We start from the raw sequence: 26,887 nt of genomic DNA on the forward strand, positions 1-26,887 counted from the left end.
TCTAACGATATGTCTTGGGTCTCTTGCCTCTAACAGATAGATGATCCTAATGCCAAAATGTTCATGTTCATCATGCTAGAGGCATGTGACAGATGAACGGATAACTTATCCGGATTCGTTGGATTTTTCTGAGCAACTTTCATGTCCAATGGGACCCAGTGGTCAGCCTCTGTTGGGTTAACAAAAAAATTAAATTAAATTAAACTAGTTTAATTAACGGGTGGGCCGAGATTGTTAGTGAGGGTTAGAAAGGGGGGTTAATGGGGCTAATTAATTAGGCCCCAATTAACATGGGGAGGCGGATGCGGGCACGGCCCCGCGCTGATGGACGGCTGCGGCGGCGGCGCGCGGCCGAGGGCGTCTGCGGCGGCGCGCGGCCGAGGGCAGGGTCTGCAGCGGGGAGGCCCGGCGGGCGGAGGTAGGGCAGCAGCGGCCGGCGAGCGGCGAGCAGCTACAGCGGCCAGCCACGGGGCAAGGCAGCAACTATGGCAGGAGGCTGGTGAGCAGGCAGCGTGGGCGCGAGGCCGATGCGGGGTGCGGCGTGCGCACGCGCGTGCGGTGCAGCGGTGCGGCCAGGGCGCGCGCGGGCAGGGACGGGCGCGGTCGTGCGCAGCGAGCGTGGTCGTGCGTGATAGCCGGGGACGGCGAGCAGCTGCGGGAAAAGAAGAGCGGGGCGAGGCGAGGCGGCCTCACCGGCGGTGCACGATGGCGGGGGCGGTGAGGCTCGGGGAGGTCCGATGAGGAGGAGGCCGGAGACGCGTTGGTGACGACGGGGTAGCGACAACTGGGCGGCGCGGCCGCGGCGAGCCCGAGCTCGAGCTCGGGGCAGAAAGGGGACGAACGGTGGGGGCGCGAGGGGGAGCGAGGTCGTGGGACGTCGGCGTTCTAAAGGGGAGGGGCCGACCATCGATAGTCGGCGCATGGCCTGCGGGGTGCCGTGACGGGCATCCAGCCCCCGTGTCCCTGTAGCGAGAGGTTAGGGACGACAGGGGTTAGGTGGGCCGGCTGAGGGGCAATGGGCTAAGGCCCAAGGAAAAAAGGGGAGCGGCCTTTTTCCCTTTGAAATGTTCTGTTTGTTTTATAGATGCGATTGTTTTGCAATATTTATCCTTATTTTTATATGTAAAAATTTACTCCCTCCATTCCTAAATATAAGTCTTTGTAGAGATTTCACTAGTGAACTACATACGGATGTATATAGACATACTTTAGAGTATAGATTCAATCATTTTGCTTCGTATGTACACCCTTAGTGAAATCGCTTAAAAGACTTATATTTAGGAACAGAGTAGGTAACTTGCCCATTATTACAAATGCAATAAGAGACAGTATCATAAAAATTGAGGGCAACTAAATTTGTTTTATATTTTTATAATTCAAAAGGCAATTAAATAATAGTTTTGGCATGTGTTATGAATTGTTTTTAGAGGCAACAAAATACTAGGAAAAAGTTGGCTACAATTTTATAAATACCAAGTGAATATTTGTAACCCAAGCATGATTTTATTTTTCAGTTTTGCAAAATATTAAAACCACTTATTAAATGAGTCTTGAATTTTTAAAAACTGAAATGAGATATGATTTAAAAATGATCTAACACTGTTTAGCAAAAATGAATTAGCTTAATCTTGTGATGATTGTAGCTTGATCACCTAGGTTACTGTAGTTGACAACCCAGGAAGTGTAACATTTAGACCCTTTCATGAGAGAGTAGCCTAGATTGTACTTAGGGTATGGGTATTGATGTATGTGTTCTGGGTCCAATTTACAGAGATGTCTATGTCACTCTAGAGTTGATGTAAATATTCTTCGTCTTCTATAAAAATTAAAATATGATAATGTCATTCACGTACTCTTAAAGAAAAAAATAATGTACACTTTTATTTGGTGCCTCCAATTGAAGGGTGGTTTCGTATCTCACTTTGTCGTAAGAAAAAACAATGAAGGGAAATTCTAATGAGGGACGCAACACTAGGCCATTCCCGTGCGGCGGCTTGCGCCCAGGGCTACATGCATGCATGCATGCACTTTTTTCTTCATGTAGTTACTATCCAACGTTTAATGAACTTTTATTTATATAAAATATAGAATATACATGCATGCTTGTCAAAATCTTCTACCTCGTACTGGTATCATCACAATATATTATTTTTTAAATTTTAAAAATAATTTATCTCACAAACCAATAATTTGATTAGAGATCCGTTTCCACCGCTATGTTCGTTTCGGTGAGGCCTTCAAAACAAGATCCTATATTGACATGTTTTGATGAATTTTTTTCCTGCGTTACCGGTTGCCACAATTACATCATCATAGTTGTCATATTATACATGTACAGTTGTCATAAAAGTTATACATAGTTACAGAAACATTTTATATATTTTTAAAGCATTGCAATGCTATGTAATACTACAGAGTGGGCATTAAATTGGTACAAAAAAGATAGAAAATGCACAAGTACCATGCTTCAAGTTTTTTAGTGGTTTATATTATTGTTTATCAAGCTGACAACCAAGATGATTTAATTTGACAACTAAGTGAATAATAATGTGACAAGTAAGTACGAAAAAAAAAGTTACCAAAACATGTTAATATGGGATCTAGTTTTGAAGATAGCGGGCCCATGGGTGACCATAACACGACTTATAAGGGTGAGGGTGTCCCTTCTTAATAGGCTAGTCTTTTGGGGGGAGAGGGCCCAAGGCCTGTCATAAGTCGGTGTTGCTCTTCGGTTGGGCATGTTGACGCATGTGGGTCGGAAATGCTGGTGTTAGCGGACACGGGATTGCGTAACAAGTGGTATCAGAGCCTAGGTGCCCGGAATAGATCTTGGTAGACGCAGCGAGTGGTCGGTCATGGTAGGTGGGCTGGAACGCTGGTGTTAGCGGGCCCATGGGTGACCGATGTGTGAGGGGGAGATTGTTGGGTTTAGTCCCACATTGGTTGTGGGAGGAGACATAACACGACTTATAAGGGTGAGAGTGTCCCCTCCTAATAGGCTAGTCTTTTGAGGGGAGAGGGCCCAAGGCCTGTCATAAGTCGGTGATGCTCTTCGGTTGGACCTGTTGACGCATGTGGATCGGAAACGTTGGTGTTAGCGGACCCGAGATTGCATAACAAGTGGTATCAGAGCACAGGTGTCCGGAATAGATCCCGGTAGACTCATGGGTGGTCGGTCATGGTTGGTGGGCTGAAGACGCTGGTATTAGCGGGCCCATGGTGATCGATGTGTGAGAGAGAGATTGTTGGGTTTATTCCCACATCGATTGTGGGAGGAGACATAACACGACTTATAAGGGTGATGGTGTTCCCTCTTAAAAGGCTAGTCTTTTGGGAGTAGAGGGTCCAAGGTCTGTCCTAAGTCGGTGTTGCTCTCTCGTTGGGTCTGTTGACGCATGTGGGTCGGAAAAGCTGGTGTTAGCAGACCCGGGATTGCATAACACATCTCATCGCGAGAAAACCAATTGTGAAAATGGATCATCAATTGAGATGACGGTTTAAGAGATAAATCTTTTTAAAAATGCAAATAAAAAAATATTTGATGATGTCATACTTGTTTATTGCTTAATGCATAAAAGAAATAGATGAGAGGAAGCCGCCGCATGCCAAGACAAATATATGGCGCCGCTGTGTAGTTGAATGCAACAATGAAATCAGTCACATAGCTCATAAACAAAGGAATGACAACATGGATAAAACCGTCTTCGTATAGTTTGCTTAACTTTGTTACATTTGGCATAAAATACAAAATTATGGTATATCTTGATTTATAAGAAAACGAAGGACAACAACGATAAAAACGACTACATATAGTTCGCTTAACTTCTGTGTTGGGTTTGACATTTGCGCCAAGGGCATAACTGGTCATCTAGTGAGAATGTAGCCAAAAGCGAATGGCAAAATACAAAATAATAATATATCCTGACTTATAAAGAACAAGAAAAAAATGGCAAACATATGCTTTGCGAACCTGAATAGGCTTATTCATCGCGTGCAGCATGAGCACTTAAATCAGCAGCAGTGCAATTTCATTTTTTATGCCCGTTCTCTGCTACCAAGTGCTAACAGGATCTGATTGATTAAATGACTAACAGAAACACGCCAAGTTGACGTGCAGCAGACCATACAAAAATAAATACAGGAGATCAGATAATAAACCAACAGCAAGTTTTGAGATTAACCACTGCATAACAGTCATCACATGATTAGGGGAATTGAGTGACAAACTGACAACACAAGACAACCAGTTTACACAACGATAAATACCATCCAACTAGCATAGAAACATGGGTCTAAACTTGACAGAATTGAAGATTCATACATCTGCTACATGCACAAAAGGTGTCGAATGACAATTGGAACCTTAATCCAAGTTCGGTGATGATCCTAGATAACATAAAGGTGCAACACATGGGAGCATAAGCTACAGGAACAAATAAAGTTGGGAGATTGAAATGATTTCTGAATATTGTATCACTCGGAAAGCTGCAGTCTCGAACTCATATCGGCTAGAATGTCGTGAAACCGCACTTCAACATTAACACATGCTTCCTGAGCCATGTTAACTCCCACTTTCAACCTCAAGAGCTCTGCATCTTCATCTTTTGTCTCCCTTGCAATCTGCTCTGCTTCACCGCGAAGGTACTCAAGTTTCTGCTCAAGCTGAAATATAGCTCCTTCTTTTTCAACAAGTAATGCATGCTTTTGGGACATGGCAGACTCCTTCCGCGGTACTAATTCTTTCAACTCGTCCAGATGTCCAAGATGCTTGGTGTGCTCCCATTTGGCCTCGAGTAATTTCATTAGACTGTGCTGCAGCAACTTAACATCAAATCCATGTTCCTCTAAATGAGCAAGTGCATTGATCTTTCTTTCAAATAACTCAATACTATCTTCTATGCATGATCTCTTCACACTTTCAACTAAGCTGTCATATGTCACCATTAGACCTATAGCCATTCCTTCACGCAGTTCTGGCATAAATTGCTGAAGTGGAAGGAAATGGGGTTCCTGTGGTACCTTCCGAAACACTTCCATTGGTTCAATGTGATGCCATATGGATGAGGTCTTGATGAACGGAAAACGCTCACCAGAGATCTGACATGAAAGAAAAGGTGGGTGCAGAGAAGTCCCAACAGCTGAGCAGCTCCTTAATGCAGTGTTCTCCATGGTGCACTGTGAGCTCCCAGCATCCTGAATATGTAGTTGAATTGGTCTCTCATCCACTTTTTCCCCATGAAGTAAACCTGCCATCAATAAACTTCAGAGACATTCAACATAAAATGAATGCACATTTCTACCACAGGTAGTTTACACAGCACATACCTTGCCCGTTACATATTAATTTGAAGCCTGGGGGTATTAAAGGAAACAGTTCGTGATTTGTTCCGTCATTTACGCCAACTTTTTCCTCCATGTTGAGCTGCTGCTGAGTATGAGGTCCTCTGCTGTCCACTTGTCTCTGAAAATTTACTGAGGTAAGAAGTCATAAACTAATAGAAATACCCTATCAAGACAAAAAAGTTCATACTTCCATGAAGCATTCTTTCTGTCGCCCTGCCACTTTCTTTGCACTTCTCTTCTGGACAGTCCTAGTTCCATGCACTGAGCTATGTGGGCCAGACAAACCTTTGACGCCTTTCTTTTCAGCTGCTGCACATTACAAAACAATATTTTGGTGTTGATAAACCATCTTGTTGATGGGTCACTGTTCAGATGAATTACTCACATTTCTTAGAGGCAAAAACCTTTGTGTTTGAGCTACTATCAGCCCCTCTTGACACCTGCAAACAGATTGACAGGCAGAACAGATAATGCACATGAATAGGGATACTATTAAGGAAGAGTTACAAAATAAACAGTAACAAGACATACCGCATCAGTTGCTCTTGCCTGCTTATCCAGCGGTGAAGGGGCATTGCACGTCGAAGCAGTCAAAGCACAAATAATTTCCTTACAAGAGCTATTGCTTTTACCTTTCAACTGAATCTGATGAAAAAAAATGACATTAATAGTAACTATAAATGCATTGCATGTAAAACGCTACTTTAACTACAAAACACAATGACAGCGACTCACATTATCAAATGTGTCACTATTTCCCTCAAGTGCTTGAATAGGGTGTGTTTCCCCACCTTTTTGTCTGACACTAAATTTCTTTACCTGGAGTGGCTGGACATCAAGCGGGCTTTCCTGTGGTTTCTGGACAGCATTATTTATGCAGGACGAATCCATTTTCTGTTTTCTTAATACTGCAGTCAAAAGCATATCATGGGCTTCATCACCAACTGTTCCACATACAGGTGAATTAAGCTGACCATTTGAAAGCATCATGTCAAGCGGGGCTTCTTGAACAACAACTTCTACAATACCATCTGCTCTTGATTCGTTCTGAGGTGTTGGATTTTCTGAGGAAGCATGAACAACAACTTCCACAATACCATCTGCTCTTGATTCGTTCTGAGGTGTTGGATTTTCTGAGGAAGCATGATGAACCCCAAGCCCCTTCATCGGCACTGTACAAGAATCCACTATCCTTCGTGAAATCGCTTGAAAGTTATTTTTTCTAGATCGTGGAGAACAGGATTTTGGAGAAAAATTGCTTGCTAGTGACTTGCGTAGTGCAGATAAACTAGTGTCCATCTCAGACTCCAACACATGTTCAGAACCTTCAGTTAATTCTTCATGTTTTTTTCGTGGCAGTTCTTTCCTTGACCTTTTTGTGGCTGGAGATTGAGTATGATGTCCATTTTCATCATCATTGGATGCCACCTCAACAGCTGAGCTTGGACGTTTTCCAGATACAGACTGCCGCCTATTACCTTGTCTCTGTATAAGAAGGAAACTCTAGAGTGGGTCATGCAAATCGAGATATATCCAATGCTAAATGCATAACAAAAAGGATATCAAATATAATCAAAAGAACAGTTATGAAAACGTTTTCAAGTCATAAAACAAACGCATGTGACCGCATAGTGCAAGATACTTGCATGATTGAATAAATCAAGATACGCAATTTGGTAGAAACTAGGGTTCTACCGGCCCTCTGCCTTAGGTTATAAGTGTAGAAGGGAGGTTGGAGGAGACGAGGGCGCCGCGGCCGGCGCGACGGCGCCGTCTCGGCGCAGGGAGGCGGCGGCGGCGAGTAGAGGAGGCGGTGGCTAGGGTTAGGGTTCCGGCTCCTCTGGGAGCCGGGCAATAGAATTGTCTTATTGCTTAATTCCAAAAGGTGTCTTACAACTTGTTTATATAAGCTCTAAGGTAATAGAAATAAGGAAACTTGGGCTAAGCCCCTAACTTAACTAAGATAACTTGGGCTAAGCCCTTAACTAAACGGACCCATTGGACCTCCTCCGGCTATAAGTCACGCCGGTCATAACTCTTACAGTATATGTGGATTGCACTAGCCCTTTTGTTGAACCGGTATGGCCCAGCCCATCCAGTTATCTCTTAGGGCCCAGGCCCATGTAGTGGGACTGACCTAAAAGGAGGCTCCCAACCATCCCGTTCCCAGACTGAGCCGCCACACACAAAACACGCGAGCTAGAGGTACTCCTCTCTCCCTCCCGTACTCCTCTCTCCCTCCCGTTTCTACATGGTATCAGAGGAGCCGCCAGGAGGTACATTCTCCCGTACTCCAGGAGGTACATTCTGAGCCAGACGGTTGGCTAACCAGGAGCCGCCAATATTTTTGGGGATTTCATGGCTAACCAAGGGATTCTCCATCAAACTTCATCTCCGGACACCCCACCTCAGAATGGAGTGGCCGAAAGGAAGAATCGTCATATTCTTGAGGCTGCTCGGTCATTAATGTTTACCATGAATGTGCCTAAGTTCTTATGGGATGAAGCAGTTATGACAGCCACGTACCTGATCAACCGGACACCTTCCAGGATATTAGGTATGAAATCTCCGTCTGAGTTGCTCATTGGAGATAACAAGTTTGTTGTTTCCCCAAAGTTGTTTGGCAGTACTTGCTTTGTTCGTGATCACCGACCATCTGTTGGAAAGCTTGATCCTCGGGCAGTGAAGTGTGTCTTCCTGGGATACTCTTCTAGTCAGCAGGGGTATAAATGTTGGTCTCCCTCTGAAAAACGCAGGTTCGTGAGTATGGATGTTACCTTCAGGGAGTCCGAGCCATTCTATGGTACGCCGACTGATCTCAGTCTGCTATTTGCAGAGCTTGACCACCTACATCATGTGCACGATGGTCAAGAGGGGGAGAAGGATGTGTCTCATACTCAGGGTGATTCTGTGGGCAATAACACTGCTAATGATGTACAAGTTCAGGTCCAACCAATAGTGGGAACAATTCCGGTTAGTACTCTCACTGATGATGATGTGCAGGTTCATGTCGAGCCAACCGTCGATACACTTAAGATTGGTGCTCTTCGGGTTCCTGTTCGGGATCGATGGCAAACGAACACCCTAGTGTACTCTCGACGGCAACCACACGTGCAAGGGGAGCAGCAAGGCAGTGAGGCAAGAGTGCAGGGGGAGCAACAAGGCAATGAGGCAAGAGTGCAAGGGGAGCAACAAGGCAATGAGGCAAGAGTGCAGGGGGAGCAGCAAGATAGTGAGACGAGCTCATCTACCACAGTGGAGCTGCCCATTGCATTGCCAAAGGCTACACGTGAAGCGGCAAGAAAGGGTGAAGTAGCAAGGAAGGCTCTACCGAAGGATGATGCTTGTGATGATCTTGATATTGGCAATTTTGTGTCTTATAAGGCTTTTTCACCCACATATAAGGCGTTTGTTGCCTCCCTTCAAACTGTGTCAATTCCAAAGGATTGGAAGGCTGCAAAGCAAGATCCGAGGTGGCGTGAAGCGATGATAGAAGAGTTGGAAGCACTAAGGAAAAACAAGACATGGGTACTAACCACATTGCCGATAGAAAAGAAAGCAGTGAGTTGTAAGTGGATCTATACAGTGAAGCAGAATCCTGAAGGGAAGGTGGAACGGTATAAGGCCAGATTGGTCGCCAGAGGATATAGTCAAACTTATGGAATTGACTATGATGAGACGTTTGCTCCCGTGGCAAATATGAACACAGTAAAGATATTGGTCTCCTGTGATACAAACTTTGGGTGGAAGTTGCATCAATTAGATGTCAAGAATGCCTTCTTGCATGGTGAGTTGCAAGAAGAAGTGTACATGGAAATACCACCAGGTTTTGGTACTTCAGAGACTACGGGGAAGGTATGCAGGCTGAAGAAATCCTTGTATGGACTGAAGCAATCACCAAGGGCCTGGTTTGATAGGTTCAGACGTGTTGTCCGTGGTATGGGGTATGGTCAGTGTAACGGTGACCACACGATGTTCTACAAGCACTCTGATCGGAAGATCACCATTCTTGCTGTTTATGTGGATGACATTATCATCACTGGAGATGATGAGGAGGAAATAGAGAGATTGAAGGGTTGTTTGAGCAAGGAGTTTGAGGTAAAGGATTTGGGTAACCTAAAATACTTTCTTGGCATTGAAGTGGCTCGGATAGAGAAGCGAATCTCTTTGTGCCAACGAAAATACACCTTGGATCTCTTGAGTGACGTGGGCATGATGGGATGTCGTACTGCCCCTACTCCGATTGAACAAAATCACCAAGTGACAGCACAATCAGGAGAGCTAGTGAATAAGGAAGAGTATCAGAAACTGGTTGAAAGGTTGTTGTACTTGTGTCATACCAGGCCTGACATTACGTATGCTACGGGGGTGGTGAGCAGATACATGCATGAACCAAGGAGTGGGCATCTTGATATTGTGCACAGAATCCTGAGATACTTGAATGGGACTCCGGGTAAAGGGTTGTGGTTTGGGAAGAGTGGACATCTTGAGGTGGATGACTATAGTGACTCTTGACTGGGCCAGTTGTCAAGATGATAGAAGATCAACTTCTGGTTACTGCGTGTTTGTGGGAGGAAATTTGGTATCATGGAGAAGCAAGAAACAGCCGGTTGTGTCTAGATCAACAGCAGAAGCTGAGTATAGAGCATTATCTCAAGGGTTGTGTGAGATGCTCTGGGTGAAGTACCTACTGAGCGAGTTGAAACTTCTGAGGAAGGGGCCCTTGAAGGTGTGGTGTGACAATCAGTCAGCTATAGCCATCGCTAATAACCCAGTTCAACATGATAGGACAAAGCATGTAGAAATTGATCGGTTCTTCATTAAGGAGAAGCTTGATGTCGGGGTCATCAGCCCTACTCATGTCAGTTCTGGGCAGCAGTTTGCAGATTGTTTGACAAAGGGTCTGGGAACAAAGGATTGTAACTTGGCATGTGACAAGATGGGAATGATAGATATCTACCACCCATCTTGAGAGGGAGTGTTGAACCGGTATGGCCCAGCCCATCCAGTTATCTCTTAGGGCCCAGGCCCATGTAGTGGGACTGACCTAAAAGGAGGCTCCCAGCCATCCCGTTCCCAGACTGAGCCGCCACACACAAAACACACGAGCTGGAGGTACTCCTCTCTCCCTCCCGTTTCTACACCTTTCCATCAGTTCGGACTTTTGGTTGCGCTGGCTAGTGCATGAAGCTTAACATGGTATCGGAGCTAAGGTCTTGAGTTCAAGTCTTGGTTTCGCAAATTATTAAAAATTGTTGGTAGCCCCTCTTTGTGTCCACGTAGAGGCCTCTTGAGTCATACGTGAGTTTCGCGCGCCGTCGCTCTCTTCCGATTGCACGTGTTGACTTGTCTTCCCCGTCACACGTGAGAGGGGGTGTTACAGTATATGTGGATTGCACTAGCCCTTTCCATCAGTTTGGACTTTTGGTTGCGTTGGCTAGTGCATGAAGCTTAACAATAACATCTCTCCCCGCCTGCGCAAACAGCTCGTCCTCGAGCTGGAAGTCTGGAAAATGTTGGCGGAACTCGTCAAGCTGCTCCCAAGTGGCATCCACCTCCGGAAGACCTTGCCACTGGATCAACAAGTGCCACACTCCGCGACGTAGCTGGACCTGCAACACCTTTGCCGGTCCTGGAAGGAGTCGTCTGTTGGAGGTAGGAGGTAGCACCGGTGTTGCTGCCGGCGGTTCTCCATGGAAGGGCTTCAGCAACCCCACATGGAACACGTCATGGATGCGGGGCCCGGCCGGAGGCTGCAGGCGATAGGCCACCTTGCTTATGCGCTCCACCACAGAAAATGGCCCTGCGTAGCGAGGGCCCAACTTGCGCTTAGCGCGCGGGTCCAGGGACTGCGTGGAGCGATGAAGGAGGCGTAGCCACACCCAGTCGCCCACCGCAAACTCGGCGTCGCGGTGATGATCGTCGTAGTAGCGCTTGGACAGCTGCTGAGCCTGGAGAAGGCATTGGCGCACCTCTGCAAGCATCTCGTCCCGGCTGCCAAGCAGGTCGCCCGCCGCCTCAGTCCGAGCAGTCTCAGGGTCAACCGGCAGGATAAGCGGGGGCAGTCGGCCATAGACCACCTCGAACGGCGTGGCGCGCAGGGCGGAGTGATAAGAGGTGTTGTAGCAGTACTCCGCCCATGCCAGCCAATACACCCATGCACGGGGACGGTCATCTGTAACACAACGCAAATACATGGCGATCACCTTGTTCACCACCTCGGACTGGCCGTCCGTCTCAGGGTGGAAGGTCGTACTCAGGCGGAGCTTCACGCCCGCCAGGCGGAAGAGATCACGCCAGACATGCCCCGTGAACACCGGGTCCCGGTCGCTGACAATCGAAGCCGGAAACCCGTGGAGACGGACAATTCCGTCGAAGGAGGCACGAGCCACGAAGGCGGCCGTGTAGGGATGGCCGAGCGCGATGAAGTGGGTCTACTTGGAGAAGCGGTCGACCACCGTGAGGATAACGAACCTGCCGCCAACCTTTGGGAGGCCCTCGATGAAGTCCATGGAGATATCGGCCCAGACTTGGGATGGCACCTCCAAGGGCTGCAGCAGCCCAGCCGGACGCAGTGTGTCCGTCTTGTTGCGCTGGCACGTAACACAAGACCGCACCCAGTCCCGGACCAAGGCCCGATCACCCGGGATGTAGAAATCAGCTCGAAGACGGTGGAGGGTCTTCTGCACACCCTCGTGGTCGGACGAGTGGGCCAGCAGCAGGACCTGGTGGCCCATGTAGGAGCAACCCATCCGCCCAGCGCCACGGCTCGGCCAGGTCGTCGGCTGCGAGGCGCTGCCGAAGAAGCTGAGCGTCCGGTGCGTCGGAGGTGGCCCGACGGATGTCGTCAAGGAGGGCGAAGGAGGGCCCCGAGCGGATGCAGAGAGTCGCCCCGTCTGAGTCGTGGTCGGCGTCGCGGTGGAACGGGGCGTCGGCCACGGTGTTAAGGCGACTCGGACGATACTCCACGGTGAAGTCGAAGCCAAAAAGCTTGTTGATCCACTGGTGCTGGGGAATGGTGGACAGCCTTTGATCCAATAAGAATTTGAGGGTGTAGTGATCCGTGCAAATCTGGAAAGACCTCCCCCAAAGATACGGGCGCCAGTGGCGGACGACCTGCACCAAGCCAATGAGCTCCCTCTCATAGGCCGCAAGCTTATGATGGCGCGCGGCAAAAGGCCTGCTGAAGAACGCAAGCGGTCCGTCACCCTGATGAAGGACGGCGCAAGAACGCAAGCAGTCCACCATGAATGGCTGGTCGAAATCAGGCATCTGAAGGACGGGACCCGTCGTGAGGGCCTGCTTGAGGGCCTCGAACGCCTCCGTGGCCTCCGCATCCCAGGCAAAGGCGTCGCGTCGCAACTGGCACGTGAGCGGGGACGCGATGAGGCCGAACTCCCAGATAAATTTCCGGTAGTACCCCGCGAGGCCCAGGAAGCCGCGGAGAGCCCGTGGCGAGTGCGGCGTCGGCTAGGCCGCAAGCGCCGCCACCTTGTCGGCTTCCATAGCCACACCCTCGGCCGAGATGACATGGCCGAGGTAGGCGACTGAAGGCGTGCCGAACGAGCACTTCGAGCGCTTAAGATGAAGATGATGCGCTCGAAGCTCGTTGAAGACGATGGCGACGTGCTGAAGGTGCTCTGCCCAAGAAGCGTTGTAGATAAGAATGTCATCAAAGAAAACGAGCACAAACCGACGCAAGTAGGGGCGGAGGACGTCGTTCATCACGGCCTGAAAGGTTGTCGGAGCGTTGGAGAGGCCAAAAGGCATCACCAAGAACTCAAAGTGGCCGTGATGAGTCCGAAACGCCATCTTCGCGATATCGTCCGGATGCATCCGCACCTGGTGGTAGCCCGAACGGAGGTCGAGCTTGGTGAAGAAGCGCGCCCCATGTAGCTCGTCCAAAAGCTCGTAGACAACTGGGATAGGAAATTTGTCCTTGAGCGTCAGGGCGTTCAAGGCACGGTAGTCGATGCAGAAACGCCACGTGTCATCCAACTTGCGGACGAGGAGGATCGGCGCCGAAAACGACGATGTGGAGATCCGGATAATGCCCAAAGCGAGCATGAGTGTGCATTGCCGCTCCAGCTCGTCCTTCTGCAACTGGGGGTAGCGGTAGGGGCGCACCGCAACCGGCGCCGTTCCCGGCAGGAGATGAATGCGGTGGTCATACGCCTGGGCTGGCGGAAGGCCCTGAGGCTCGTCAAAGAGGTCGCGGTGCTGCTGCAAGAGATGATCCAACAGGGGTGCTCACGCCCTGTGTCAGTCGCTGCCAACTGAAGCTGCGCGTCGCTAGGGAGGCGCCACCCACGCCCGCCCACTGGATGCGGCGACCCAGGCGCCAGAAAGTCAGCATCATGGCGTCGAAGTCCCAGAGAATGGGGCCGAGGGTCCGCAAGAAGTCGACGTCGAGGATGAAGTCGAAGCAACCCATATCAATGCCGGCGCACGTGATGGTGATGTGCTCGTCGCCGATGGTGACAGGCACGTCCCGGACGATCCCATGGCACCGGAGGTGGTCACCGTTAGCCACGGTGACCCGGAGTTGCTCCCCGCCCGTCGGTTGGAGCGCTAAGCGACGCATCGTCGACTCGGGCAGGAAGTTATGTGTGGAGCCCGTATCCAGGAGGGCCACCAAGCTGTAACAGCCTAGATGTTTCCCTTTCCATATTTGTACTCGTTTCCTTGTTTGTGGAGACTTTGATGTATCATGTTTGGGTGTTATAAAGAGTTTAACATTTCATGTGGCATCATCTGTGTCATCATCTTGCATCATGACATTCATTTGCATTATGGCAATCCCATTCTTGTGTTGCTAGAGTTTGGCTCATCTTGGAAGTGCTAGTGTGCTTATGAGTGTTTGGGTTGTATGTGGTATTTTCAACACTTGCAAAAACCCTCGCCCTATTAATTATGTAATTTGTGTTTTTCACTTTGCTTGCTCCTATTTCAAAAATGTTAATGCTTTAGGGGATTTATTTATGGATGAGGGGGTAGCTCTCATTGTTATATTAGACTTTAGTTTGATGAGGGTTTTAAATCAAAACAGCATTTATTTTCTGTTTTAGGTGTGAATTATTTTGTCTTAAAAATCTGGTTTATATTTTTGTTAAATAGGGCATAATTCTCTCATGCCCTATCTATTTTTATTTTTATTTCAAATCCCTGTGTTTGCCTCTGTGTGTATTTTGGTTTGAAGCTTTATTCAAAAGGAAAAACCATTTCGTTTCCCTGCCTTAACCGTGCGCTAGAGAGGGCCAGGTGGGCCGGCTCCCTCCTCTCCACCTGGGCCCGTCTCCCTTTGTCGCCAGCGAAGGCACGCAGCGCGCCCCTCTCTTCCTCCTCGAGACGTCATGCTGTACGACGTACCTGCAGCCGCCGATCTCCTCTCCTCTCCGATCCAGTGGCCCGAAGCGCGCACCCCAAGACCATTTAAGCAGTCGGCGCCCCCTCCAACCCTAGGGTTTCCGTTTTCCCCCTCCTCTCACTCTCTAGCGCCGTCGAGGGTGTTCCTGAGCTCACTGCCTCGCCATGGCCGGCACCTGGTAAGGCCGACGCCGGCGGATCGGCGCCACCTCTTCTTCCCCGACCGGACCAGGCGCATGCGGAGCACGGCGGGGTTCCATTCCCGTTGTTAGCTCGCGGAGAGTCTGCTTCCGGCGCCCTCCTCGACGTCGACGCCCTTCTCTGCTTCCGGCGTCCTCTGCTTCGACAAGCGCTCTCCTCCGCTCCGGCTACGCCACCTCGTCTCTGCGTGGGTGAGCATGCTTCTTCTCCCCTTCTTCTCATGTCCCTGCTTGTCGTGGCCGACGACAGGACGCACCCTCGCGCCGTAGGCCTTCGCCGGTGCTAGTTGCAGCAGGAGCGTGCATCGGTAGCGCAGTAGCAGCAGTGGCCGCAGCTTGTTGTAGTTGTAGGTAGTTGGGTTCAAAGCTTCAGCCGCAGGCGTTTCCTCGTTGCGTGTCGTGTAGGAGATGTGTGTGCGTGTGCGGTGCACCGGCGTGTTTCGTCGCCGGCGTTTCTCTGGTTTAGAGAGATGGCGCCCTCGGGTCTTATGTCAGGCGAGTAGCCGTGTATGCCAGATCACCCCTCCTAACTTGGCTGGTGCAGCAACCGCGTGATGACCAGGAGGTCACGGGTTCGATTCCCCCCGCGCGCTCCTTTTTAATCTTTCCTATGTTGGGATATTCGGCGTCGTGCCAGGAAGTCAACCTGCTTGTCGCCTGTATTAGTTCAGACGCCCGCGCGTAACCCAGTGGCCAGAGCGCCTTGCGTTAGTGGGTTCGAATCCCATTACTCCCATATATCTTTTCCTTGTTGTAGCGAGCCACTGACAAGTGGGCCACAGGGTCCACCTGTCAAGCTCTGGCCCCTGATGTCTATGACCAGTGGGTCCCCTCTGTCAGTGAGTATGCATTTTTTTTTATATATTGAGCTGAGTGTGTTGTTGCCATTTTTGGATTATGTCCAAAAGGGGAAATGCCCATTATGGACTTGCCATTTTGGGCTGGTGCATGAACAACCTGAGTTTAAATTAGCACCTGTAGTTTGATTCTGTTCTGTCCTTAATCTAGTTGTTGTGGAGTTTTTCTGTACACAAAGTTGGCACTATGATATATGCTTTTGGGGTAGAATCATCCCAGGAATCCATTGGTGCAATCAGATTTCACTTTAGAGCAACTTCACAAGTCTGTTATTTTTTGATGTGATGCTATGTTTAGAGCTTTACATTAGGTGGTGCTTTGATCCTTTGGGGATGATTCCTTGATGGAATGGTAGTGGGTGAACCCCTCTACAGCATGAAACATTCATTTTGTTCTTAGGATTTTGCATACACCTATTGTGCCCTGTCGAAGTGGGTACTTGACTGAATCTGCAAGATTTGTGAAACCCTGAGAATTTCACTAAGTCTGGGAATCTGGTGTTATTTTCTTCCTCTGTTGTCTTGTGTGAATTAGGTCCTGTGTTGGAAATTAGCCCATGCAACAAACTAATGTTTGTTAGCTGTTATGTTTGTCTAGCTCCTTGTAAAGTTTCATGCTTAAACACCTCCTGTAGATATCATTTTGAAGGCTGCCAAAATGCTTCAGAGCATAAGCAGCTGGTGAAAATCTGTAATTTTCACTAAGTCCCAATCTATGATATTATGTCCAAGTTAGTGGCTATAGATCTGCTCATGGATGATTCCTTTGCCTTGGCTTTTTGTCCAGGGTTGTAATGCTTTTGGATGGCTTCAGTTTCATGCCTTGTTTGAGTTATTTAGAGGGTTGTAGCTGCTGTAGATCTTGTAGTCAACCTGCTATGTTGATGTTAAAAACAGATTGTATGCTTATATGGTTTTAAAGTTTGTGTGAGCATTGTTGTTGGTGTGGTGTGTACCCAAGCACCATTCCACTTGTATGTTGTTGCTTGATCATGTGGCAACCTGGTTACACCAGTGAGTGCCCATGTGTTTGTGTTTGTGGCTGTTCTGAACCGTAGGCCTTTGAAACTTGTTTTGTAGTTTCCAGTTGATCCGTGACTCCGTTCATTACGTTTTTTATATCTTTTTGCATCGTTTTCTCGTGATGCACATGTTCATACCATATTCATACATGTCAAGATAACTTAATATGAGATTCTGTCCAGAATTCAATTAACTCAACTAATGCATATGAAAGTGACTAGAATAGTGATGCATGCTTACTTCTTCACACATGCATCATAATGGTTGTTGCATTACGTTTTGCCGGTGTTCATTGGTTGTTATCTTATCTTGGGTAGCATCGGAAACGGAGAGCGAGTACGTGGATTCTGAAGAGTACGTGCAGGAAGAACAAGAGCAGTTCCAGGCTGAAGAAGTCACATGCAAGTGCCTACCACGTGATATAAATGCCACCTGTCTTTGCCATGAACCCCAAACACTTTCCCTGTCCTAGCAAATATTGTTTGGCTAAGTAGGCTTGCTCAACCTCTAACGAATAGCTTTGCTAGTTGCAGGTGACAACTGGTCCATGTGATAACATGGGCATATTGATATCATTATGTTTAACTGCTAATTAATTAATGCACCTATATACTTGGTAAATAACGGGAGGCCTAGCCTTTTGCCGGGTGATTTGTTCCGTTGTTGCCGCCTTAGTTTCAACTCCGCCTATGTTGTCTCAGCATAGCCGGTCCCAAGCCCGGGTAAAGGAGGAGGGTTGTGATAGGCGTGGCGAGCCAACGTGAAAAACCCAGCCACTCTTATGGAGATGAAACCCAAAGGAAACTCATTGGGGCGTAACCATCTTAGCGACGCGCCACATCGGAACCCGGGTGTGGTGTCAAATGGGCAAGGGCCGGGCCGTCACCCCCTTGGTGGCGCGCCGTATCTTGATCTGGATACGGTGATAAGTGAGCAAGGGTCGGGTCGCCGCATCCTTAGTGGCGCGCAGCACCGACGCCCCGGTGTAGTGAAAAATGAGCAAGGGTCTTCGCATTTGACTCGACGAGTGCGGAGGGTAAGGAAGTTAGCCGAGCCTAGGAGGATACGCTTAGGTAGCTGGAACGTAGGGTCCCTGACGGGTAAGTTACGAGAGCTAGTTGATACGGCGGTGAGGAGGCGTGTTGATGTCCTATGTGTCCAAGAGACCAAATGGAAGGGACAAAAGGCGAAGGAGGTGGAGGATACTGGCTTCAAGTTGTGGTACACGGGGACAACTTCAAACAAGAATGGAGTAGGCATCTTGGTCAACAAGAGCCTTAGGGATGGAGTTGTGGACATTAAGAGGCAAGGGGACCGGATGATCCTTGTCAAGCTGGTAGTTGGGGACTTAGTCCTCAATGTTATCAGCGCGTATGCCCCGCAAGTAGGCCACAATGAGAGCACCAAGAGGGAGTTCTGGGAAGGCCTGGAGGACTTGGTTAGGAGGGTACCTATTGGTGAGAAGCTCTTCATAGGAGGAGACCTCAATGGCCATGTGGGTACATCTAACACAGGTTTTGAAAGGGTGCATGGGGCTTTGGCTATGGCATCAGGAACCAAGAAGGAGAAGATGTCCTGAGCTTCGCTCTAGCCTACGACATGGTTGTAGCTAACACCCTCTTTAGGAAGAGAGAATCCCATCTAGTGACGTTCAGTAGTGGTCTACACTCTAGCCAGATTGATTTTGTCCTCTCTAGAAGAGAAGACAGACGCGCTTGCATTGATTGTAAAGCGATACCTGGAGAGAGTGTTGTCCCTCAACATAAGCTTGTGGTTGCTGACTTCCGCTTTAGGATTCGTGTCCAACAGGATAAGCGTGCCAAAGTCGCTAGAACGAAGTGGTGGAAGCTCAAGGGGGAGGCATCCCGGGCTTTCAGGGAGAGGGTCATTAAGGAGGGCCCTTGGGAGGAAAGAGGCGATGCAATCTTGATGTGGACGAGTATGGCGACCTTCTTGCGGAAGGTCACTGTAGAGGAGTTTGGGGTGACCAAGGGAAGTAGAAGGGAAGCTAAGGACACCTGGTGGTGGAACGATGAGGTCCAGAAGGTTATTAGGGAGAAGAAGGACTGTTTCAGATGCCTATATCTGGACAGGAGTGCAGCTAACATGGAGAAGTATAAGGTGGCGAAGAAGGCAGCAAAGCGGGCGGTGAGTGAAGCGAGAGGTCAGGCGTATGAGGACCTCTACCAACGTTTAAACACTAAGGAAGGCGAAAGGGACATCTATAAGATGGCCAAGATTAGGGAGAGGAAGACGAGGGATGTCGGCGAAGTCAAATGCATCAAGGACGGAGATGATCAGCTTCTTGTGAAGGATGAGGCGATCAAGCGTAGATGGCGGGAGTACTTTGACAACCTTTACAATGGAGAGGTTGATAGCTCTACCATTGAGCTAGACGACTCCTTTGATGATACCAGCATGTGCTTTGTGCGACGTATCCAGGAGTGTGAGGTTAAGGAGGCGTTAAAAAGGATGAAAGTAGGCAAAGCGATGGGTCCTCATGGTATCCCGTCGAGGTGTGGAAAGGCCTTGGAGACATAGCGATAGTATGGCTAACTAAGCTTTTCAACCTCATTTTTCGGTCAAACAAGATGCCCGAAGAATGGAGGCGGAGTATTTTAGTACCAATCTTTAAGAACAAGGGGATGTTCAAAGTTGTACTAATTACCGCGGAATCAAGCTGATGAGCCATACTATGAAGCTATGGGAGAGAGTCATTGAACACCGCTTAAGAAGGTTAACAAGCGTGACCAAAAACCAATTTGGTTTCATGCCTGGAAGGTCTACCATGGAAGCCATCTTCTTGGTACGACAGCTGATGGAGAGATACAGGGAGCAAAAGAAGGACCTTCATATGGTGTTCATTGATTTGGAGAAGGCCTATGATAAGATACCTCGGAATGTCATGTGGTGGGCCTTGGAGAAACACAAAGTCCCAATAAAGTACATTACCCTCATCAAGGATATGTATGATAATGTTGTGACAAGTGTTCGAACAAGTGATGGCGACACCGATGACTTTCCGATTAGAATAGGGCTACACCAAGGGTCAGCTTTGAGCCCTTATCTTTTTGATTTGGTGATGGATGAGGTCACAAGGGATATACAAGGAGATATCCCATGGTGTATGCTCTTTGCGGATGATGTGGTGCTAGTCGATGATAGCCGAACGGGAGTTAATAGAAAGTTAGAGTTATGGAGGCGGACTCTAGAATCGAAAGGTTTTAGGCTTAGTAGAACTAAAACTGAATACATGAGGTGCGGTTTTAGTGCTACTAGGCACGAGGATGGAGAGGTTAGCCTTGGTGGGCAGGTGGTACCGGAGAGGGACACGTTTCGATATTTGGGGTCCATGTTGCAGAAGGATGGCGATATCGATGAAGACGTGGGCCACCGAATCAAGGCTGGGTGGATGAAGTGGCGCCAAGCTTCTGGCGTACTCTGTGACAAGAGAGTGCCACAAAAGCTAAAAGGCAGGTTTTATAGGACAGCTATCCGACCTGCGATGTTGTATGGCGCGGAGTGTTGGCCAACCAAGAGACGACATATCCAACAGTTAGGTGTAGCAGAGATGCACATGTTGAGATGGATATGTGGCCACACAAGGATCGGGTACGGAATGACGATATACGAGAGAGACTTGGGGTAGCACCAATTGAAGAGAAGCTTGTCCAGCATCGTCTCAGATGGTTTGGACATATTCAACGAAGGCCATCGGAAGCGCCGGTGCATAGCGGACGGATAAAGCGTGCTGAGAATGTTAAGAGGGGTCGTGGTAGACCAAACTTGACATGGGAGGAGTCCGTTAAGAGAGACCTGAAGGTTTGGAATATCGACAAAGACTTAGCCATGGACAGGGGTGCGTGGAAGTTAGCTATCCACGTTCCAGAGCCATGACTTGGTTTCGAGATCTTATGGGTTTCAACTCTAGCCTACCCCAACTTGTTTGGGACTGAAAGGCTTGGTTGTTGTTGTTGTTGTTTTTGTTGTTGCCGCCTTAGTTTCGGCTACCGGTGTTTGATTCCATAATTGATCGCTCCTAACACGTTCGGGGTTGTTATGGGGACCCCCTTGATAAATCGTATAGTGTTAAGGCTTGTCTGGCAGGACCCAACTTTGGTTTTAATCTGCTAATAACTTAATAATCAAATGCATAGGGAATGGCTACCCCGAGGATTTAATCAACAACCCGGGCCAGTGCTCCTCATGAGTGTTGGTCCAAACTAGAGCACTGTGCGGGGCCAACTCATGGCAACTTGAGTGACTTCTATCGGGCCACTGTACGCGTCGCTTATCCGTCGTGTCCTGAGAACGAGATACGCGGCTCCTATCGGGTTCGTCGACACGTCGGGAGGTCCTGCTAGTTTTGTCTTACCTTAGCGATATATCTTGCGCATTGGGATTCCGGTGAAACTTTGGGTCTCCTCAAAGTTGAGGTTTTCCCCTAAGGAATCCGACGAGATCGTTTCGTGATAGAGGATTACTTTGCGGCCTGTGAAAGTTTGTGATGGACTAGTTGGAGCACCCCTGCAGGGTATAATCTTTCGAAAAGCCGTGCCCGCGGTTATGTGGCAAATATGGATATTTTGTTAACATCCGGTTCTAGACAACTTAAAGTAATTCTAATAAAACTGCCAACTGTGTGCGTAACCGTGACTGTCTCCTTCGGAGATCATTCTCTGATCGAGAACATGGTGGGGTTATGTTTGACGTAAGTAGGTGTTCAGGATCACTTAGTGATCAACCTAGTCTTCGACCGCCTTGCGTAGACCACCATATGTTTACTCTGATCATCGTAAGATAGCCACCATATATGCTTAGGTTGCTGCAAACTCATACACTTAACCTTCCTCACCCATTAACTCGGCTAGATTCGATACCAAGGCCATTCGATTGTTGAGTCCCCGTGGCTCACAGATTACTACAAACACCAACAGGTATAGGTACGTCTGACGCGGGAGATCCTGATGACAGCCAGCTGAAGTGGGAGTTCGATGAGGACTCTTGGCAGACTGTACGTGACCTACCCGGAGGACTGAGGCCGTGGTCGTGATCATGGTTCTATTTGTTATCATGTTGTCCGTAGCTGGACTAAACTATGCTCTGAATAATGTGTGTCTGTAAGCTATATGCTATACTCTTATCAGATGGCAAGTGTATGTCCTACTTGTCACTCTTTTAGTTATGTAATGTTATGATTGTCTCGCTTGCGAAACGTTTAGATGCGCCCCTTTCCCTTTTGAGGCCTCGCCCCCAAAATAGGAAAGGGTTGCATCTTAGTCGTTACACAGGCGCTCGCGGTTGATTATCACCGGCAAGAGCATAGTCCGCTCGTCTCGGATGCCCGCGAGTGCGTGGAGGGATACCACGAGAGCCGTCGCCGAAGCGGGCGCCGGGGCGGCGTCAACCGCAACTAGGCCAGGCATGTCGTCGGGCCCGTCAGTGGCGGTGTCCTCCTCGACGTAGTCGGCCGCCTACAAGTAGAAGAGGCGCGGGCATACATGGCCTTGGACGTATGGCTCGTCGCAGTTATAGCAAAGCCCCTGGCGACGGCGCTCGAGCTGCTCGGACGGGGTGAGTCGGCGAAGGCTCGTGGCGCGGCAGGAGCGGGGACCGCCATCGGGCCCGGGTGCGGCCGCCCTGGGGATGGTGTTGTCTGGGCCGGTCGGCCTGGCTGTCGGGCGCCGCGAGCTGGAGCCGCCTGTTGAAGGGCCTGCGTGCGGCGCTCGATGGCTCGGGCGTAACACGAGCCGACACGCCGGGCGTGTGACACGCCAGGGCCTGGAAGCGGTCGGCGAAATCCTGCACTGTGGAGGTGAAGGGAAGGCGGCCGAGCTCTGCCAGTCGGCTCCCTTGGATCGGGGGCCCGAAGCGCAAGAGGCAGAGCTCGCGGAAACGCTCCCAAGGGGGCATGCTGCCCTCGTCCTGTTCCAGAGCGTGGTACCACGTCTGTGCGGCACCTCGGAGGTGATACGAAGCGAGCCAGGTGCATTCTGACGCCAGTGTCCGTTGGCCCCGGAAAAACTGGTCACATTGGTTGAGCCAGTTCAGGGGGTCCTCGGTGTCGTCGTAGGTGACGAAGTCCAGTTTGGTGAAGCGCGGCGGCGTGTGGTTAGGGCCGCCCTAGTGGTATGGCTCGTCGGCGCGGAGCAGTGGAGGGTTCTGCGCCGGGTACCCGTCGAGAACGGCGAAGCTGGAGGGCCCTCTGTACTGGGTGTGCGGCGGCGCCGAGGCCGTCGTGTAGACCGACTGTGATGACTCGGTCACCTAGGCCGGTAGCAGCGACGGGGAGGGGGGGAACCGAAGCTGGTGAAGCGGCACCCCCGGCTCGGCGGTCGGGCCTGGCCCTGTGGTGGCGGGTGTCGGCGGCGGCAACTGTAGGGCCGGCTGTCGTGGCCCCACCGAGGGTGGCGGAGGCAGCTGGAGTGGTGGCTGCATCGGCCAGGCCAGCGCGGCGGTTGCCGCCAGCGGCGGTTGCTGGCAGGGCGGCCGGGACGGGCCGGCGCTAGCTGGTGGTGGCGCGGCCGGCTACGGTCCGTAGGGCGCGGCCAGGTATAGCCGGATGCCTTGGACGGCAGTAGCCAGGTCGTGGATCGCGCTGGTCAGCTCTTCCGGGGTGAGGACGGCAGGAGGTGGCATGGCAGAAGAGGTCGGCGCGGGCAGGTGCGGGCCGTCAGACGTGGTGGTCATCGGAGTGGTGGAGGGGGGACGACGCAACGGTGGAGGCGGGCGGCGGTGATGACATGATCATACCAGAGTCTCGTGATACCAAACTGATAGAAACTAGGGTTCTACCGGCCCTCTGCCTTAGGTTATAAGGGTAGGAGGGAGGTTGGAGGAGAAGAGGGCGCCGCGGCTGACGCGACGGCGCCGTCTCGGCGCAGGGAGGAGGCGGCGGCGGTAGAGGAGGCGGTGGCTAGGGTTAGGGTTCCGGCTCCTCTGGGAGCCGGGCAATAGAATTGTCTTATTGCTTAATTCCAAAAGGTGTCTTACAACTTGTTTATATAAGCTCTAAGGTAATATAAATAAGGAAACTTGGGCTGAGCCCCTAACTTAACTAAGATAACTTGGGCTAAGCCCTTAACTAAACGGGCCCATTGGACCTCCTCCGGCTATAAGTCACGCCGGTCATAACACAATTAGTCAGCAATCCATATGACTTAATAAGAAAAATAAAATAGGACTCACACAACTAATCGCTATAACAAAAAATAACCCAAGCATCCACATGAGACAACATGCCTCATCAATTTTCAATATGAATCAGCCTGATGGAGAAATGCCACGAAAAGAAAGTAGCATCAGTCAAGGGATTTCTCATATAAGTTATTGGTGCTCATACTTCGATAAAATACATTATTTTTTATTTTAAAATATTGAAATATGTTTTAGAAATCACAAATGCAGGCATGTGCACTGAGCTCAGTTGCGTAATTTCTAGTATACTAAGACTATACAAGTGGTATGCAGTTCATAATACTATTGTTACAACCAACCATGCAGTACCAGCCCAACACATGCAACTGGGTGAGAAAAAACATTTAAAGGATTTATAAGATATTTGTAGCATAACCTTCCTGTTTCTATTTTTCCTATACATTAGATGCAAAAGAATCAGCCATGAAATCGGTTTCCAAGGGGAAATAATTGTCCAAAATGCCTCCTAATTGTCCACAACACACCTTTAACCCAACAAAACATCCAAACACCTCCTAATCTGTCGGTGTATAACATACAAATGGCAAAGTAGTTAGATACTTCCATTGGAACTGAAGTGTTCTACAAATTGTATGATGTCACTTGTCAATATAAGCCATCTTGCAACTCCCTACTAAGTATCCATATGTAAGACTTCAATATGAAACTAGCACTTCTTGAAAATGATCAAGAGCACTGAGGTAAAGAAGGGATGCAGAATACATGTCATACAATCAGACTAATTGTAAAGAACAAAGTTGAAGTCTACAAGATTGGTATTGTAATAATGTTATGAGAAAAAATGAAAGCTGGATATGGTTCAAGAGAGGATCTGGTCAACAACAGCACGATACTAGCTCCATACCAGCATTTACAGCTTCAGATTTGACAATGTCAAATGAAATGATGGAAACACGAAGAATAGCTGAACCCACATATTATTCTTGCATGTATTTTGAAAAGCATGTCAATATCTTTAGTGAAACCATTGGCAGTCCAACATTATGGGCAATACAACAAGACAGAACATCTAAAGTTTAATTATGATGCAAAAATTCAAAGTCCATTATGCAAGAAGATCTTCATATTAGTTCATAGTTCTTCATGAAAGTAATTCAGAACCTCAGACTATCAAACTCTTCCGTCGGAACTCAGAAGCAACATATATTAAGAATGCCTGGCTAGCGGGTTGTGGGAAAAGGATAACAAATTGTTGATTATCAAATTTCGAAATAAATCTATAAAGAATAAACAAATAACTCCCAAAGATGTATCATCTAACTTTAATCGAATTGGATACGAGACAAAAACAAATCACCCTGATCGATTCATGGCCGAAAGCAGCAAAATTTGCAGGTATGTACATTTGTACACAATCCACAAACAAAAACTATAAGATCAAAGTACTGAAATTGTGAACTAGCATGCACAGGTAGTAGCTAGATTTCGCAAATATTACCTTAGGGCTTACAATCCTCCAATGCTTGCCATTCCACTTGTATTGAGGCTTGAGCAACTCTGGCACCTTCTTCAGTAACAGCTCTCCCTCCTTCCCATTGATGCTAACCTCGTACTCACCCTCGCCAACAGCCCTTTGCACCACCCCTGGTGACCAAGCGCCGTCACAGTACACCTCCACTGCGGCACCAGGACCGAGGTGGAACTCGCTCTCCCGCGGAGAGTGCTCCACGTCTGGTCTGATAAAGAGACAATGCAGGTACTCCATGGCCTTCCCCCCACCCACCTCTTCCTCCAGATCGGAGTACTCAACGAGGTAACTCAGCCTATCGATGACCTTGGCCACAGTGGCGGGGAACCACGAGTAGCCATACAAGTCCCGATCCCTGACCACCTCCACCTTGTCCCCAACTGCGTAAACCCTAACCGCCCGCTTGGGCTGGACGGAAATGGCGACCTTGGACGGGAGCCATTGGCCGTCGACGTAGTCGCGGCGGTGGCGGACGTGGTGGGGATCCTGGAAGGTGATGACCTCGCGGGTGATGGGGAAGGCGGCGGTCAGGGGGTCAGTGGCGAGAAGGATCCCGGACCACCATCCGTCGTTGTGGAAGGCCTCGACGATGTCGTGGAGGCATAGCGGCTCCGGGTTGGAGGGCGGAGGGGGGCGGGGGCGGATGTGGGAGGGGGCGAAGGGTTCGACGAGGGTACCGCCGGAGTCGTCGGAGAGGAGATGGGAGTAGGTGACGGTGTAGCGGGCCCGGGAGCCGCGGCCGCGCGCGGGGAGGAAGCTGTCGACTTTGGCCTCGAACCAGGAGCCGTGGAAGCCGTCGTCGTCGACGCGGACCTCGACCTCGGTGCCAGGGGGCAGGGGCGGCTGCTGGGCAAGGGGCGGCGCGGAGGAAGGGGTCGGGGACTGCGGGCGACGGGAGGCCTTATACGGAGTGCTCCAGCCTCGGCTGCGGCGCCGGCTGCGGCCGGTGGGCGCCGGCGAGCGGCCGGGCATTTGGACGGAATGGGGGTTATGCGCGTCAGGGTTTTTGGGTGGGTCACGCTCACGGGTCTGTCTGTCGGAACTGCGACGAGGGGGCGGGGTCTTAGAGCATCTGTAGTAGAACCCTTAAATCCTTAAATGTAAAACCAGTTTTAAGGGTTGAGAATTGCCTAATTTTAACACTTTTAAGGGTTGAAAAACAGGGGCAAACCCTTAAAAGTTTGATGGTTCTACTCTTTGCCCCAACGCCAACCCTTAAAACTGTCATTTGGCATTGCATAATTTTCACTAGAAAAACATAATAAACCTCCAAACAAACACGGAAATAAAGATCATTGATGCATGGTTTAATAGTTTTTACATCACACAATCATCATCTTCCCCCTCTACTCGGCATCATCACCAAAAAATTATACTTGGCGCCATTTCCTAGACCACTTCCACGTCCATCA

At 49.4% G+C, this 26,887-nt stretch overlaps 2 protein-coding genes across 4 annotated transcripts; one reads left to right on the forward strand and one right to left on the reverse strand.

Annotated features, from left to right (window-relative positions):
- The first annotated feature begins 283 nt into the window (after window positions 1–283).
- LOC123446354 lies at window positions 284–1,166 on the forward strand. The gene has a single exon (XM_045122999.1). It carries the CDS (start codon window positions 325–327, stop codon window positions 739–741), a length of 417 nt encoding a protein of 138 aa, XP_044978934.1. The 5' UTR covers window positions 284–324; the 3' UTR covers window positions 742–1,166.
- A 3,081-nt stretch (window positions 1,167–4,247) lies between these two features.
- LOC123448467 (DUF724 domain-containing protein 3-like) lies at window positions 4,248–26,503 on the reverse strand. Of its 3 annotated transcripts, none has more exons than XM_045125374.1 (7): window positions 25,446–26,503; window positions 6,163–6,828; window positions 5,875–5,988; window positions 5,729–5,783; window positions 5,531–5,652; window positions 5,326–5,461; window positions 4,248–5,246 (listed from the first exon to the last, which is right to left on the reverse strand). In XM_045125374.1, the coding sequence occupies exons 1-7, from the start codon at window positions 26,445–26,447 to the stop codon at window positions 4,474–4,476; spliced, it is 2,868 nt and encodes a 955-aa protein (XP_044981309.1). In that variant the 5' UTR covers window positions 26,448–26,503; the 3' UTR covers window positions 4,248–4,473. The 3 variants fall into 3 exon arrangements, with proteins under 3 accessions (XP_044981309.1, XP_044981308.1, XP_044981307.1); XM_045125373.1 differs by having other exon boundaries at window positions 5,531–5,649; window positions 6,079–6,828; XM_045125372.1 differs by having other exon boundaries at window positions 6,079–6,828.
- Between the last annotated feature and the right edge of the window lie 384 nt (window positions 26,504–26,887).

The sequence above is a fragment of the Hordeum vulgare genome, chromosome 4H (assembly GCF_904849725.1).
Source record: "Hordeum vulgare subsp. vulgare chromosome 4H, MorexV3_pseudomolecules_assembly, whole genome shotgun sequence".
Taxonomy (NCBI): domain Eukaryota; kingdom Viridiplantae; phylum Streptophyta; class Magnoliopsida; order Poales; family Poaceae; genus Hordeum; species Hordeum vulgare.

Coding starts and splice junctions, on each gene's coding strand:
- LOC123446354 (XM_045122999.1), top strand. CDS start 325: ATGGACGGCTGCGGCGGCGGCGCGCGGCCGAGGGCGTCTGCGGCGGCG.
- LOC123448467 (XM_045125372.1), bottom strand. CDS start 26,447: ATGCCCGGCCGCTCGCCGGCGCCCACCGGCCGCAGCCGGCGCCGCAGC. Junction 5,784..5,874: donor AGGCAAGAGCAACTGATGCG/GTATGTCTTGTT, acceptor ATCTGTTTGCAG/GTGTCAAGAGGGGCTGATAG. Junction 5,247..5,325: donor ATTAATATGTAACGGGCAAG/GTATGTGCTGTG, acceptor TATTGATGGCAG/GTTTACTTCATGGGGAAAAA.